Below are 17,503 nucleotides of genomic sequence, written 5' to 3' on the forward strand. Positions count from 1 at the left end.
ATGGAAATTAGTTGGCAATTAGGTAATGTCACTCACAGCTGATAAGCAGTTGAGAGCCACTCCAAAGTGAGGTTGAGACCCTCTCCGTGGGCTGCTGAGCAGATGGCTCTAACCTGGCATTAATAGGCTGCTCTCAAGTTTGGGAAGGTGTGTGGTGGTTGGGTAGCGCTTGCCCCCAGCACTGCGGCAGGGCTGCCTCCCTTCCCCAGCTTGAGAAGTTATGCAGCTCTATCAGCCCCGTGAGTGGGATGTTTCAATAGTGCAAGTGGGTGTGTTTCCTACAGCGGGTTTTGCATGTGCGAGATGCTGAGCCGTCTGTTCAGCGTGCAGGTTCCTCGCTGTCTCAGCTCTCTGGTGGGCTAAGGAAGTGGTACAGGCTGCTGGAGGTGCAGTAGAGATAACTTGATGGCTCTCATTCCTTCAGAGAAGCAAGTATTTAAAATGCTCTGCAAAGACCTTGCCTAGTGGTGTGTTGAAGGACTGCTCACATGAGACTGACTGACTTGTTTTGTGCTGCTAAATCACATTAAACCAAAAATATAACAAGGAAAATATTTGTTGTGTTGGTTTTCCATGTGAGCAATAGGTAAAATTGGAACAGGGGTGTTGCTAATTTGTGACTAGGAGAGGCAGTGTCCATCATGAAGTCCTTTTTTGTCAGATGTGATCATGCTGTGACAAAATTTGAGATTTCTCAGAGATAAAATATGTGAGAAAATACTATGGGATTCTATAGTTATTGTCCCAAACTGTAATGTATTGCTATGGTAGCAGTGTGCTGTATGAGGCTGCGAGGATAGTACTTATGCTAAAAATAAAATGGTAAGAGCAGAAAATTATTCATTCTCAGTGTGTCTTGGAGGATCATTGTGGGAAATAGGCAAGGCACAGATTTGTTGTGTCAGGATTTACTCTGTCAAGGTTGCGATTCAGATCCTGGCCACTGAAAAAAAGACACTGGGTCTTCTGTGTTTTTCTTGAAGACCCTGATACTCCGTGGTGAGGTTTGCTTTCACAGGCTGAACTGTGTGAGACACAAAACTGGAACAGCGGGAAGCACTGTGGATCAGGACTGACAGGTGCTGACAGAACTCTGGAGGAGCCTCAGATGGCCCCAGCCTGCTAGTGGCTGGGTGCAGGCAGCCTTCCCAAAACCTGAGCTGCAGTGTCTAAAAGGCAATGAAGCACCCAGAAGTGGCACCTATATTTTGTGGGTTTTGTGTCTTCCTCTTCTGAAACAGAACTGGCGCTGCCTTCTTCCAAAACAACTAGAAAGGGATTACCTTGGCTTCTCTCAGTCAAAACAGATAGGGATTGTCTTGGCTTCCCTCCGTTGCTATTCCTGCTTAACCATTTCTGCCTGGCTTCCTTTGTTAACTGTGGCCTTTGTCCTCTCCTAATGAACATGTATCAATGTTAGAGAAATCTGTAACATCTACCACGGAGGTAGCCGTCTCCTTTTACTGTGCCTTTGAAATATTTCAAGGATTAAAGCAACCCATGGAGACTGAGATTTCTTTGTGTGTGTAAAATAAGGTTTGAGTAGCCTCACATTGGGAGAGATTAGTAGGCTTTTTGGACAGGCGTTTGGGCTGTTCATGGACATATGCATCTCATTATGCATCTCATCTGTGGTTATCTATAGAGTGTTCACACCTGCTGCTGTGATTTACGGCATCTTTCACTGGCTCTTGAAGAGTTAGTCTTCTAAAACAGGGAGAGAAGAGTAGTAAGGTTGAGGGTTACTTCTGATGCAGGTAGTACAACCTACCCTGCCCAGGAGAATTGAAAGCTGTGGCGAGAGCTCCTCTGCACTGGGGTCTCTGTGGGTGCTTGGTGCCACGCTGGGCTTTCCTCCCTCCCCAGCTCAGGCTGACCTCAGAGCTGTTTGATGGAGCAGTGAATTTTGCTACAGTGGTGGCAAATGTTCCAGGGAACTGTGAGCTGCTGGGAGCACATCACTGGCTAATTTACACACATTATTATATTCCTATTCCCATCTCATCAATAATTCCAGGCTTGGGTCATCACTTTCTCTCTTACCTCCCTCTTACTCTATTGTCCTTCTCCATAAGTCATGGGCTATTTTAATGGAGCCACTAGGGAGAACAGAGGAGAAAGGTAAATGGACAAGAGCCACATAATTTTTTTTTCCAGTTGATTTTCAAAGCCTCCCAAAACCCCCATGAACTGAGCCAACATCGTGATTGTTGGGAAGACAGACGATTTGAGCATTTGGATCTGTAGTTTTTTTCATTTTACACCTCTCCTAACACCTCCTTTTCCCTCCTTCCATTCTCCTGAGCCAAGCTGTTAACAATTAAAAGGAATTATCTAACAATTAAAAGGAATTATCTTCCCTCTGGTTTTGATTTGATTTTGTGTTTATAGCAGTTTAGCTAACATGCTCCACTTGGGCAGCTGCAGGGAACAGGCCTGGTTTCCACTGGGCACTGAAAGCTCACGTTTATCTCCAACTTGCGGTTTTTCTTTGAATTGATCCCTTTTGTTTTCTAAGTGGCTTGTTTTTTGTGCTGGCTAAATTTGCAGCCTGAGAGCCCTGGAGACTTATGGCTTCTGCAGGTCCCTGTGGCAGGTAGGTCAGAGTTGGTGACTGTATGAGCTCTCCCCTTTGTTGCCTAGTGATTCTCCTCCAGCTCAACCTCTGCCCTCACCAAAGAGAAACTTTTCTGCACTGTCTGTTTCTGCAGTGTCTGTGGGCCTCCGCGTTCAGAGCAAGGTGGGTGATGGGATTGAAAGGCATCTGCTGGGAGCAACAGCAACCCCAGGAAATCTCATTGTCCACAGCACAGAACACTCTTCCCAAGCAAATACTGTCTCACAATATTTGTGATCCAAATTGTGAAATCTGTGTTAATGTTGGCTTCTGGGATGTGGAAGGCCTTGATTCTCAGCACCTCCTTTCCTGCTTTGCATCTGTGCTAATGTTAGCCATTCCCAAAGCTGTTCTCATGCCCAACCCATCTCTGTGAACAAGCACCTCTGTTAATGGAAAACTTACTTTCTTTTTAAGCAGGATTTTCAAAGAATAAGCCAAGCTTTGTGCTGTCTTTACTTGTCATCTTAAAACATCCTGCTGCCCCAGGCATACAGTCACCCACATGCAAATAGGCAGAAGTGAATTAAATCCCAGTGTTAACAGGTGTAACTCTTGCTCACTGAAGGCAGTTGGAATTGCTTACTGTTAGCTAGGGGTGAATATGGCCTTTTTGCTAAACCACTAGACCAGGGTAAGTGGTTAAGTGCTTAGGCAGTTTTTACCATCTAAGCTACAAGTTTCCTATCATCTAAGCTGCAGGTTGCCGTATATAATTTGCATAGCACATGTTTCCAGGTTGCAAAGGTCCCTGTAAGAGTCTCTGAAGTGTGCAAGACATGTAAAGTAAAAGTAGTTATTGTGTGGCAGGCTGACAGCAGGCTTGTTTTCTCTAATGCTTGCTTTGTGTGCTAGGAAGCATAATGAAAGCAGTGGAATGGGAAGTTTGGATAATGTCTTCTCTTGCCCTGTATCAGCTTGTAAACTCTAAGGAACTCTGGTCTTTGCCCCAAGCATTTTCATTGTGAGGTAATTGTTACTGGGGAAGCTTCAGCACCATTTCTGTCAGTTAATGAGATTACATCCATCAAAGGAGTTAAATAATTTTGTGTGTTTTTATGTTGCTCAGCATTGTGGTGTGTGCAGATCACGTGGTGCGTTCTCTATTTGGTCCTCTTGATTTTGAGGACATAGATGTCCTTGCTGCTTTGGAGGACGGTATAGCTAACTGCAGGCATGAAGAAGTGGCCAGAGCATCAAGAAATGTAAATGAGTTACTGCACAAGGTGTTAACAAGCTTCACAGTAATCATATGGTGAGTAGTAGGACTAACTTTTCCTTTCTTTTCTTCTCTTGACCCCACAGGTCCTGCAAGCTCCATGAGTGCCAAGCAGTGAATTACGGGCTTGGTAGCCACCAGTACATCATGAAGATTGACTTTATTTTTGCTTTCTTGAGGATCACGTGCTTTATGAATTCATCCTCTCCTTCATCTTACTGCCACCTCTGCCAATATTGTCATCACTTCTAGGAATTTGAGGCTTGGGCTTCAGCTCCACCTTCCCTTCCTCACTGGAACAACCAGTGTCACCTTTGTGGGTTATTTTGCCCTTCACGAAAGTACGCTGGCTGGAGAAGTCACTTCGTACATCCCGTACTTCTGAGATAAAAGCCTCTGGATCCTAAAGGATAATTGAGATCTTTTCCTGGGGAGGGGACATTTCCTCTTGGCCACGTGCACTCACTATCTCACTTCCCTTTTACTCTCCCTCTCTCCCTGTCACTCTCTGTGCTCTCCTCCTCTTCCTGTTGGATTTAACATTTGGTGTTGAGTGCTGGGGTTCTCCTCCCAGTAGCGTGGCTTTTGTTTTTCTCGTAGAGAAGAGCAGATTCTTGAAAGAATGGGCTTCACTCTGCACTCTGCGTACTTAACCTTGAAGGTGAGCTTGCTGCTGGGCTCCTTGCTGGGTCTCTGTCTGGGTCTGGAGTTCATGGGCATCCCCAACCAGTGGGCCCGCTACCTCCGCTGGGATGCCAGCACCAGGAGCGAACTCAGCTTCCAGTTCAAGACGAATGTCTCTGCTGGGCTGCTCCTCTACTTTGATGATGGTGGTGTCTGTGATTTCCTCTGTCTGTCCCTTGTTGATGGGCGTGTCCAGCTCCAGTTCAGTGTGGACTGTGCGGAGACTACAGTTATCACAGACAAGCAGGTCAATGACAGCAACTGGCACTTCCTGATGGTCAGCCGCAATCACCTTCGGACGGTGCTCGTGCTGGACGGTGAAGCCAAACCAGGCGAGGTGCGTCCACAACGCCAGTATATGAATATCGTCAGTGACCTTTTTGTTGGTGGAGTCCCACTGGACATCCGTCCTGCTGCCTTGACCCTTGATGGTGTTCTGGGCAAGCCTCCGTTTCAAGGATTTATCCTGGATCTGAAGTACGGCAACTCTGAGCCACAGCTCCTGGGAAGCCAAGGGGTCCAATTGGAAATGGAAGGGCTTTGTGCAGAAAACCCCTGTGAAAATGGTGGCACTTGCTTCCTTCTCGATGGTGAGCCACACTGTGACTGCTCAGCCACTGGATATGCTGGCAAGCTGTGTTCTGAAGGTAAGAACATACTTCCCTGCTTCCCATGGATCTTTATATAATCCCAAGAGTTAATTTGTCACTTAGCAGGGCTATGACTGAGCTCTTATCCCTTCTGGTGGCTATCAGAGGAATTAAAATTCCACCATTCTTTTTCGAGCTGGAAGTAGTGAAAGGGGAGTAGATAGAGAGCATGAGCAATTGCAAAAGCGCCTTTCTGAAAGGATGCTGCATTTGTAGCATAGGCAGATTTTCATCAGCAACTTATTAATAAGGGTAGAGAACAGAAATTGGTAAATTCAGAAGTACCCTATGTTGATGTTGGTAAAAGCAACAGTAAGAAGTTATCTTGGCTATCTGGGTGAATTCTACCGCCCTGTGTCCCTGAAAACTGAGTGAAGTGTTGGTAAACAAAAGCCATGTATCTATGGCTAACATAACTGATTGACAGGACATTGCAAAAGTTAGGCCATCTTTGATGTTAGCTGTTGCTAGTCTGTGGAAGCCCCATGCTCGCCCTCAATTGCTTGCATATTAATTGCTGAATGGCACCTTGATTGTTTTAGCACCCTTGATTAAATTGCTTTGGGACATGCTGAACGATCTTACTTGGTATTGCAAAAGGAAGAGGGATTCGAGTGTTTCTACATTGCTTCATGTACTCTTTTAAAATTTGAGTTCAGAAGTTTTAAGTCATGCAAACGACATGAGGAAGTGTATTTTAGGTTTTTTTCCTTGGTCTTTAGCAGTGTGATGGTAATTAACACTGTATGTGCAACAGACTCAAATAAGTCAACTGGAAACCCCAGTGCGAATTTGAGAATCTCATCACAGCATTTTTTTAATGATATTTGGGTTTAAACACAACAATTTGAGCTTAAGCCAAAGATGGAACCTGCGTGAGAAGTGTTCAATCTCAAGGAAAAAAACTCTGAAATTTTGTCAACATGGAAATACTTGCGATAATATCTTATCACAACTAGAATTTGTTTACTTCTTTTGGCAATGAAAATAGGTTAACCAGAATTTAGTCCGTAGAATGTGAGAAGTGCTGAAAATAAAGTCCCTATACTGCTGATATGTAAGCAAAAAGCCCTACAGAAATACTGTGTAAATACAGCTCTGTACTGTAAACATAGATGGAGAAGCAAACATGTTTGTATAGGAAGGGAAGATCTGGAAAATAAACATGACATCCATATGTGCATTCATTTTAAGGTGCCATTAATGATAACAGAAAACTTGGTTTTATATCCAAATATTGCACTAACAGTACGTGAATATTAGACAGGAGGTGTGAGTCTATCAAGTGCTGAACATCAGAATTCTTCCTGGCTATTTGCTCCGCAACGATCAGGTCCAAACCAATAGTAAGCCAGAACTATCTTCTGTGCTTGAACCATGAATTATGTGGAGCTGGAGAGGCTGCTGGGTGTGACCAAGCACTTCAGTAGCTGGGCTGCGGGGCCTGATCCTCGTATACCTTCAGAACAAATACACCTCATGTCTAAATGCTAGTTGTGGTGATGGAAGATTGCAAGAGCCACATAGGCAAGTGGACCCTGAAACATAAAGATACAAGCCTCTTCCTACTGCTGGCCTAATGGATCCAGACTCCACGGGTTGCTACTCAAGACATCAACAGCGTATGGTTTTCAGTGAATGTCTTGAGAAACTACTGGGAGTGAGGCTTCCATGTAGCTGTGGGGCAATCGTGAGAGCTCTAATCAGGGCTTGGGTGGTGGAATTTCTGCATTTCCTGGGTGGGTGGAGCGATATGAAATACATCTTCTAATGAAGCCAGGGATATTTCTGTTGTAGACATCACGGATCAAGCAGTGCTATTGTTACCTTTTAAAGCAATGCGTCACCATTGCTGTTTGTTTCCTATAGTGATTCATCAGTTTCCAGCCCAACCTTCTATTAAGGGTGAGCAAAGACGTTTGTCATGATGTACCTTTTTTAATAAACATTTTAAACTCACTTTTAGCTGTGGTCTGTTCATTCATGCATAAGATGCTGTGCAGAGAACTTTTCCAACTGAGCAAATGTATAGATTTCCACAGACATTACCTTGCCTGATTCTTCAGTTTTCTCTTGTATTACTTCTTGGTGTATATTTGGTTTATGTCAGAATTTTATAATCAGCCTCATTTTCTGCCGCCTTTATGCTGCAGCAGTGGTGATTTCTGCATATTAAATTCTGTCACCCAAAAATGTTACAGTGTCTGTGCAGATTGTGAGAAGAAGGGGAAAAACAGAGGAAAAGCTGTTTAGTAAGTGGAAATAAGCAGACAAAGAAAAGTGTCAAGGAAACAAAACAGGAACCAAGTTAAGTATAGCTACCTTTCTATCTGACTTTGGAAAACTTAGCAAACTCCAAAGGTACTCTCCTTCAATTCAGTGAGTGTGGCAGAACCTCCACTGATGAACAGTAGGACATGGTAGGAACGGCAGGACTGGATGCAGGCTCTTCCAGCCTGTGGCTTGATTGGCCGTTAACTAACTTGGATTTTCTTTGTTTGCTTTTTTTCCAAGAGATTGAAATGTTTGTATTCAGAACTGATCCCTTTTGTTTTGTTTCCTTACCCTGCCTCTGGATATTTACAGAATTAACGTGGTTATTTTTTTCCCAGTCTTGTTTTTGAAAAAGACATGCTCTTTCGACTGGATATCAACAACTCCCTTTTGGAGGGGATCCTTAACTCCATTACAGTATTTACTAGTCTGTGTGCGTATTTTTGTCACCAGAGTTGGCTCTTTTACTGGGACCTGAGGAGATCCAATCAATAACAACTTCTATTTGAACAGCTAAATGCAATGTGTACTTTTTTAATAATGAGTTCTCTTGACAGTGTCCAGGCCATTACTTGGCCATTGACTGATGCCTATGTCTGCACATGGTAAAACCACAGCAAACTCATTTATTCTGTGGCCAGAGAAATAAATAGAGAGTGGAACCTACTGAGCCTGTACTGTGACGGAATGGAGGTCCATTTACAGTATTAGGGGTTACTGTAATGCAAAGTGCAGTTCCAGTTATGGTGAACCTCAGCAGAGAACAATGCTTCCATACTGAGACAAAACTGCAGATCCTGTCCAGAATGTGCCCCAATGTGCAGAAAGACTTTTGGCACTTACCACACACCCAGAGTTACCAGGATTGTGTATGTCATGGTAGCTACATGCCCAGATGGGGAGCTGAGCCAGTCATTGCTGGTCAATGAGAAGTACAGTTTCTGTGTCTGAGTGTATACAGTGGGAGTGCAAATGTGTGCACACTTTGGAAGGTTTGGCTGTTTTGAAGAAAACGCGATACAATTTTTATTGCAGCTGGAGTAAACCGGTTCATTGAATCTGACAGCTCTGTAGGGTACAAAGGATGGGTGATTTGAGTAGCAATTAATTTGTATGTTTCTGGGCAGTGGTGGCATTAGACAAGAAAGCTGAAGTCAGACACACCTTCCCCTCTAATAAACCTCATCAGTCTCTGTGGGATCAGGCTTCTGCCAAGAGAATGAAGTTCCTGTAGAATTTGAGCAGCACAGATACATTCATGTCACTGGAAAAAAAAAATAAAAGAACTCCAAAGCCTTCCCCACGCAAATTTTGCAAATAGTGCTGCTGTAGCAGCCAGATGAGCATGTTCATATCTGCTCATTCAGGATCACGCTGTCTTCCTTACTCTGCAAGAAATTCTGTCGTCCTCCAACATCGCAGTGTAGAGAGTGAGTTCACTAATGTGGGCCGTGTAAGTGCAGTGTTGTATATACAAGAGTATTTTGGCCCAGGACCTTGCCCCTCTCCCTAGGTCCCTTCTGGACTTTGTGAGGGAAGGTCCCTTCTGGACTTTGTGAGGGAAGGTGAACAGAAGATGTGCTTAGAAATGACATTAACTCTGCTTGTAGTTGCAGAACCAAGACGTTGACGTGATCACCGGCTTCACAAAGCACCATGCTGAAGCCTTTGTATTGCCTTCAGGGGCTGTTTCTAAACGAAGCCTGAATAGGGGCCTGATTGCACCTCTTCCCTTGATTACAGAGCAAGATTTCCTGGGGATGCTGCCTGCTGAATGACAGAGGAGCCCGTTGCTCTGTAATTATCACACTTTTAACTGCAGCAGGAACAGATTTTTCTGTAGCCCCTCAGCTTTGTTTAAAGTGACAAGTTACTGCAGGATTTATCCTCCACCTGCCCCTTCGGAGCAGCCTCAGTTTTGGCTGCATCTAAAAGGGCTGCCTAGCCTCACTTGCAATCACTGTATCTCCCTGCCAGCCACCCCAAACTTTGTAACACTAAGGGCTAATTTGGCACTTTGCCATGAGCCTGATGGGTACACTTAATTTGCATATGCATTTACATACATTTTGTAATCAGAAACAAATGAACATGACCATAATATTTGCTTCCACTTGCATATTCCTTGATAGATGAATATAAATTGGTTGTTGTTGAATTCACCAGCAATAAACAGCTGCAGGCCCTCCCTTGGTCCTGTGCTCTGCTGTTCTAGAGGACAGCAGGCAGTTCTGGGACACACTTTGAGGGTCCCAGATCTTCACTTACCAGAACAAAGCTCTAGAATTTATGGTCCTCAGGGGCTGTGGAGTATATATTGCAAGAGGCGAAGTGCTGTTTTATGCCACTACTTACACCCCAGCTCTAGCAATTGGGCGAAAGCTGCTAAGAGCTCTGCTTATGACTTAGTTTTTCAGCAATTTGGTTTTCCCCATCTCTTCCTCTTGCTCATTCTTCCTGGGTTGAGTTCTTCTGGTTCTATTGAAAATAGTACTTTTTTCCAGACTGGTTGTAATTTTTTGATGCATTGCCAGATGGGCACCAGAGAAAGATGATGTGTTAAGATATTAATTGACGTTTCTAAAGACTTTAGAGACTCCAAAGTGCAGTTTAAGCACCATTTGTAATTCTTAATAATATTAAAACTGAACGGAGGCTGCAAAATTTCATCTTAGATCCCATGCACTCCTTCACAGAAACGGCCCAGGACCCATCTCCCCACACTAAGTGTGGCCTGCCTGCATCTCCAGACCTGGCTGGATTTGGTTCTCACCCTCCCCTGCTTTTAATGCAGGGGAGCCATAGGGAGATTCCAGCCCCCTGCATGGAGTGTGCCATTGATTCAAACACTCTAGCTGCAATACATGCTGACAGCTATATTCTTCTTGTTTCGCTCTTCTGTATTGTAGATGACTGTGAGGCTACAATCCTTTTCTGCTTGATTGCAGATCAGCTGCAGCCCTCAGGCAACAGACAAGTTATAGCCCTCAGTTAGGCAAAGCTTGGACGTCTCTGCTGATATGAAGCAAATTGTGGTTGGGAGCAAAGGCGATTGCTATTTGGGGTGAGGTGGAGCTGGTGAAGAGTGAGAACAATTTGTAGGCAAGAGGGAGGTAGGACTCAGGGAAGAAACAGGATGAAAATATTACTTTGTAGAAGAGTAAGCCATAGTTCACAGAGGCTGTTTACAGCAGCTGTTCTGTCTTGATTTTACCTGCCTGATAGTATAAGACAGCAGTCCTTGGCTATCACAAAGAGTAGATTTCAATGGGCTGAGTGAGCTTCTGGAGAACTAAATCTAGCTGGAGTCTGGATACCAGCTTCCTCTATCAGCCCACAGACCAGGCCGCTGGCTCCTACTCTGTCCCGAAGCGTGCACAGCTAGGATCTAAACTGGAGTTTCTGCATGTTACTACATAACAATTTAAATAAAAGTAACTAATAATAATTACAAAAGTGAGCAGAGCCAAAAATTTATCTTTCCAACTTATGGTCAGGAGATAATTTCATTTCAGAAGGAAGGTTTATTTTCTTTGGTTTTGCCCTAAAAAATAAAGCGGGGGTGGGGGGGCAGAGTTGATCTATTATTACTGTCCAGGCTTCTGCTGAGCTAGGCACCCTGTCATGGAGGTTAATCAGCAGTAAATAAAGCTCCATGCAAGACAGCACGTGCTGTAGCCTTGCTTTCATCCTTATTCCAGGATGGAGGTGTGCAGGTCATTTGCCACAGGGTAATTTTCGTTAAGTTTTGGTGGAAAATGGAGGGAGATAATCCTCTTAGCTACCCGGAGGATGCTGGAAATGGCGTGACAAAGCTACAGGGAAAGAAGCGGAGGAAGAGCACATCCGTCTGGCAAACTGGCACTACTAAGAGAAGATGAGCCTCTGCATGTCAGCCTCAGCCCTGAGTGGTCTCGGATGCGGGAGAAGGTGGTAATCCATGTGATGAAATGGTAGAGCGGCCACCTGTCCTGGGCCAGCTTCTGATTTCACTTTACCTCTTGTTCCTTTGCTGACCCATTTTGAACTTGATGGATAGTAAAGCTTCTTTCTCTCCCTATAGAAAGCAAGGCAACTGCCATGTTATTGCTGTCCAGAAACAGCAATGTGACTTTTGGGTGTATGTGTGTGGCTCTCCCACAATCCTTCATTGCAGACAGGCTCGCTGCCATTGTAAACCTAACCTGCAGAGCAAAGCATTTGCCCTTTCTCTGTCTGTGAGCAGGTCCAGGAGCTGACAGCTGGGTGCAAAACAGCCCAAGGGCTGAGAGAAGTGGATGTGAGGAGGTAGGGAGGACCATGGATGTCACAGACTACTCGAAGCAGAACTGGTTTGTATTTGAATGTGTTTGCTCTGAAATGGGGCTGGGACCTGAGTACACTGGATTCACATTCTGTGTTGCCAACAGCGTTGCCAGTCATGCTATTTCAGCTATCCAGGCCCTGCCTGTATGTACACTTGCTCACTTTGTTATCTGAGAGGAGACCAAGGTATAATATGTAAAGACAGCAGACAGGGCCAGCAGAACTTGGATAGTCTGGTCATAAGAGCGTTAACACCTAAGAGACTGATTTCCATTTCTGCTACAGGCTTCCTGCATCCCCGAGGTGATCTGCTGGCGTTCTAAAGGAGTCAAGATTGAATCAACTGACCTTTCTTTGCAGGGGATATGTACCTAGTTACCCTCTGCATCTCAGTTTCCATATCTGAAATATGTAGCCAGAGGGGCTTCGTGTACTCTTATGTATTAAGAATTCCATATGCTTCTGTATGACGGTTATAGAGATGTATAAATATCTTAGCAGGACAGGTAAATGATGATAATTCATGAGCACCCTGTAGGATGACCTGGTTTGATTGTCAGTTTTCCAGCTAGACTTACAGTTAGAAATTAAGGTGTCTTTCGTTGTTATGTGGCCATCTTTGAGGAACGTTCCTTATATTTCTTTGCAACTGAAAACTCCCAGTTTCCTGCCGCTTTGTGCAGTGTCATGCTATGAATACACAGACCCTTCGCAGGCCAGACTGCAGTTGTGCTGGTGAAGACAGAGCTCAAGCAGCAGTGTAGGCTCTTTCCTGTCAGATGACACGGAGCAGATGCTGCGCTGCAGGGTGCTGACAGGAGCAATGGGAGAAGGAGGGTTTTTAACTCTTTTTGTGTATGTGTTACGTGCGCTTCACTGACTTCCCCGAAATGCCCTCTGTCATGAACCTCAGACACTGATCAGATGCTTTTCCTTGTGTGGTGGCCCACCTCTGCCTACCTGTCTGCACTGGCACTCTCCCTGCTGTGGCTGCTGGTTCCAACCTGCCCCTTTCACCCTCCATGCTGGAGACTTGCCTTGACCTTGTGCTGTCAGGGAAAGCAAAGAGGGTATAAAAGGCTACTAAAGCAGAATGGCAGAGTTTGCTCTTCCTCCATTCCTGTATGAATAATTGCATAAAAAACAAAGAAGAAAGCCCACTGGGTTGTTTTTGTGTGTTTAATTAGCCCAAAGCTGGCAAGTGTTTTGTGGTTCTAAGGCACTGAAAGGGTAGGTAAAATCTTCTTTCTTTTCCTGTTAACTCTTGTCGCACAACTCTAACTGCTTATTAGATACAGCAGGTGAATTTGTAGCTGGTCTCAGTTTGCAATGTAGGCCAAGGAGGAAAGGGGTACTTCGCTCTCAGAATTTTGCTCTGAAGTGTGATTTTCCTCCTCTTACTCGTGGAATTTGACTAGTAAAGTAACCTGAATGAATGTAATGGGCTGGGGTTGGCTCTGAGTATTTGACACAGACCTTTATCAGAAAAGAAGAAGCAGTTCATTGGCAGATGTAGAAATCTGAGCTGTGGGTTAAAACCAGGCTTCAATCTCTAATGCTGCTTGCAGGCCCCAGACCTAACTTTGATGCTGCATTTATTCAGAAGCCTTTTTCAGACAGTGTAGTCTCTTGGGTGGATTTTCATTTCTTCTCAGTTTGTTACCTTAGTACTTGAGAAAAATGACACTGAGTTTTCTAAACCTCTGGTGTGTCTCCACAGGCACGTGTGTGATTTTCTGGGTTTTCTTGCTGCTTCCATCCTGCCAGCTTGGCTTTCAGGGCCAGAGTGCCCCTCAGTACATTTCTCCTTAGGGTAATACAGGAGAAGTCCTTGGAGCTAAAGGCAGGTTTGCCCACTGAGGCTGGTCAGAAACCACAGTTGAGGCAGAGATGGCTAGCAGAGGTGAGAGTGGCTTGTGTTGATCTGCGAATTTCATAGCTCAGTGGTGTTTTCAGCTAAATTCCTTAAGCTCCTTTCTGTACGTGGCTGAAAATATATTGCTTATATTCCCCTAAGATTTTTTTTTTTTAATGGGGAAGAAGTATATGGAATCATTCCTTAATAAATTGCTGTTAAAAAAAGAAGGGAAAAAAGAAAAAGGTGAGGCTTATGATGAGGAAAGGAGATTAAATTGCTTGTCTAGGACTACCTAAAACAAAAAGCTGGGAAAGTAGCCAGAATTTCTGTACTTTTTCTTCTGTCTTTTGCCCTTTCCTCTGTGGCTCCTGTGAGAGCTGCCCGGGGACTCAGTGCTGTAGGAGTCAGGGGGCTAAGCAAAGGGACTATACTGCACGATGACTGCCAGACCTCTAATGTAATCTGACATCTGTGTAGGTCCTTGTTATTCACATAGCTTCAGCTTTTAAGGAACATAACAGGAGATCAATGAACATAAAAAAAAGATGGATTGGATATATTGCCATTGTGAAGCAGTAGCACTGTTACATCTCTCAGGATAACCAGAGCTAGAGGTATATTTATGTATAGAGAGAGGTTTATATTAATGTCAAAGATGAGGTGCAACTCACACAGGTGTATCTAGCTGAAAATTTGCCGGCTCAGGTACTGGTAGCTGTGTGATCACAGCAGCTTGGAAGGCAGGCATGTGATGACAGTGGTATGGCTATAGGTTTATTATTGGGTAGAGGACCCTCTGAGAAAACATTGGATGCTGTAGAAAATGGCAAAATCCTCTTTCTTCAGAGTTCCTCTAGTGGGCACTCTGCTGTTGGAGGTCTGACTTTTTTTCTTCATTGAAAATAAAAAAAGCCATTAAGGCCCCAATGATCAAATTCTAATTTAGATTACTGGCTTAGCTGTCTCCTCCTAAATTTTCTATTTTCCTTCATTAGTTAAGCTGAAATGCTCAGCTGTGTCTCAACTGCAGCAATGAACACATCTACAACAAATTCCAAAATCTGCTGGTTTTGAACAAATGAGAGACCCCATATACCTATACACTTTATCTATACTTTGGATCTTACATGTAAATATATCCGCAAGGTAGTCTGTTTTTTGACTGTCCTGTCTTGTGGTATGCTCAAATAAAAGACATGTGAAGCAACATTTTGGCCAGCTAAGACACATCAGAATAAGACAGCTTGGAAATGTTTTCCTTGTGAGAAATGGTGGTTTCATTCAAATCAAAATATTTAGAAAAAAATACCTATTTTGATGACAGTCTGCAGGAAAAGCAATGTATTTTTATTTTGTAGACTTTCTGGATTCTGACTTTGTTTAAAATGTACTCTATATCAATTGCATGTGTATTTTTAGCTTATTTTCTAACTCACTGCAATTACTGTCCTTAATACAGACCTACTAGTGATGAGCTGCAAAATACTGCAAAAATGTTGAAATGTTTTAAGGAAGGGGCATATGCTCCCACACTGACTAAAAAGCTCTAATGAACATCTGTGGACTCAACCCCACTGTGCTGTGACTGTGGGAACTGTTAGGCCCAGAAGTGGAGGCAAAAGGAGATGTAAGTATAGGTTAGACTTGACCAGAGAGAGCAGATTTCCAGCTCGCAGACAGCGAACGGAGCCTGGAGCACAGGTAGGGCGATGAGTCAGATCGATGCCCTTTGAAGCCTCCCAGGAGGGAAGAGTGGCATGAAGCACTGTTATCATTTCAGTTCATTGGAAGTGACAGATCTGTAGGTACTGCTGTTTGTCAAGAGCTCCACTAAAGGAAGGGCCCAAGGAATGATCTTGGGTGGAGAGGACTTGGGTGGGTTATACCCCATTTGACTTCTCAGATGTGCCAGTATCATTGAACGGTGCAGTCTCTGAAAAGGGACAGTGAGGGTAGCAAGGCTGCATATATTAAAGAACCAGAGCTGCTGATCTGGGAGGTTGGGATTGTCAGCAGATTGGTCTTTAGCTTTTTAGCGTGTTGGATTGAGCCTAAGTAGTTTGCAGTGTAGCTGGACCCGAGGACTGGCAGTGGGCATTCCCAAAGAGCATAGCAAGTACCTCTCTGTGCAAGAAATGTTCTTTGAAATGCAGCCAGTCAAAGCTGAGATTTGGGCTGGATGAGCAAGGCTCTGCCTATGAAAATCACTTGGGAACTGCATTACTATGGCATGACAGCCATTCCTGAGCTCTGGGATGTTTTCCCTGTCATCACCACTGCCAGCATGGTAACTCCCAGTTTGCCTGAGGCAAAAGATAGCTAAACCACAGTACTAAGTAACGGATCCTCTATCTCGGGAGAACAATTGGCTGTGATTTCAGACCTCATTTGTCAATGGTGTTTAATTATAGCCCTGCTACCAATTACAGTGGAGGTCACTGCTCTGTTGTAGGTCTATTTAATGCTCCCTCTGGCCTTAAAAATCTATGAATCTATATCCCACTATTTTGGGGCATTTTTAACAGTCTCCACTGGTTTTCTTCCACAGCTGAAATTGCTTAAGTTTCTTCTTGGTTACTTGACAAAATGTTGTTGTTGGAGAGCTGGCTAAAACAATTTAAGCCACTTTTCAGGTCTGGGAGTGAAACAAAATGTAGGTTTCATCTGTTTTCGTTTCTAGCCTTACACTAGCCCATTTGCTTTCCTCTTGTGAACAGCTGGCTGACTGTGCTGCAGTGTGGGCACATGAACTGTCTGAACTTGCAGATACAGTGTCATTAATGAGCTGTTCTGTAGAAAATACATCAAATGTGCAGAACATTGTAAAAAATGTTTTCTTGAACATCTGGTCACATAAATAGTATTCAACTTAAATGTTCTTTAGTCAGGCAAAAGGCAAAGCCTTCATTCATACTGATGAAAGATGTGCTTAACTATTTAGATTTGTTGATCTTGTCAGTTTAAAAAAAAACCCACTGCTTTTAAGTCCCATTTTGAAAAGTGATTCAGGCACCTTGGAGCCTTGTGACTGGTTTGGGCTTCTAAATAGTAATTTTGATCATTTTACCTTTGTATTGTATTTATTTCCATCGTTTTTCACCTCTAAATATTTGGCCCAAAGAGCACATTTCTGTTTGAGGTTCTTTCCTTGCCTGTGTTCACCTTTAATAATTTCAGTGATCTGATACTGAAGTAAAACCAAAGCCATTCAAATGTTCTTCTTTTTTTTTTTTTTAAATTGAAGGAGAATTAATTGCAAAAATTCTGCTTTAATGTGATGTTAAAGTTGTGAATTTCAGAATTAAATGGTAGTACCTGCTACAATGAAAATGCCGCATGTCATCCATTCAAATGTGCTTCAGGCATCCTGCACTTGAATTGTGTGCAAGTCAGGAAAATAAAAGAGCTAAAATGCTGTCAGGTTAATAATAAATTGTGCATACATGTGGCACATTTCATCAGAGTATTCCTAAGCATTTCACAACTACTGATAAATCAGTCAGCCTTCACATCACTCTACCACACTGTGAAATGCATGTTATCTCCATTTTACTGATGGCAAAACTGAGAGGCAAGCAGAATGTGAATTATTGAAGGGTATCGAGTCAGAAGCTGCCTGAGGTGGGACTGGCATCCAGAACACTAAATCCCAAGTATTAAACAATGTAGTAGTTTATCTAGTTTTATCCAAGTGTGATAGAAAAGCCGCAAAATGCTGTGGTATACATTGAATGTGAAGCTAAAAATGGGACTTTGGATTTTAGGGACTCTTGTAAAATTTCAGCTGATTGAAATTCAAAGAAAGATCTCTTTTTTATTCTTTCCGGTGGAATGGATTGTCCGTATCCAAAAAGTTCTGCTCTTTGTGGCTGTTGTCGCATAACTTTATCAGCTGA

The 17,503-nt window shown here is 43.6% G+C and overlaps 1 protein-coding gene across 1 annotated transcript in view; it reads left to right on the plus strand.

Annotated features, from left to right (window-relative positions):
* The first annotated feature begins 3,926 nt into the window (after positions 1–3,926).
* The window catches only part of NRXN3 (neurexin 3), a 971,499-nt gene continuing 957,922 nt past the window's right edge, over positions 3,927–17,503 (plus strand). Inside the window, exon 1 of the mRNA XM_064460500.1 lies at positions 3,927–5,167. Within this exon, the coding sequence (XP_064316570.1) occupies positions 4,459–5,167 (709 nt within the window). The 5' untranslated portion in view covers positions 3,927–4,458. The remainder of the gene's footprint in view (positions 5,168–17,503) is intronic.

This window comes from Phalacrocorax carbo, chromosome 9 (genome assembly GCF_963921805.1).
Source record: "Phalacrocorax carbo chromosome 9, bPhaCar2.1, whole genome shotgun sequence".
Lineage (NCBI taxonomy): Eukaryota > Metazoa > Chordata > Aves > Suliformes > Phalacrocoracidae > Phalacrocorax > Phalacrocorax carbo.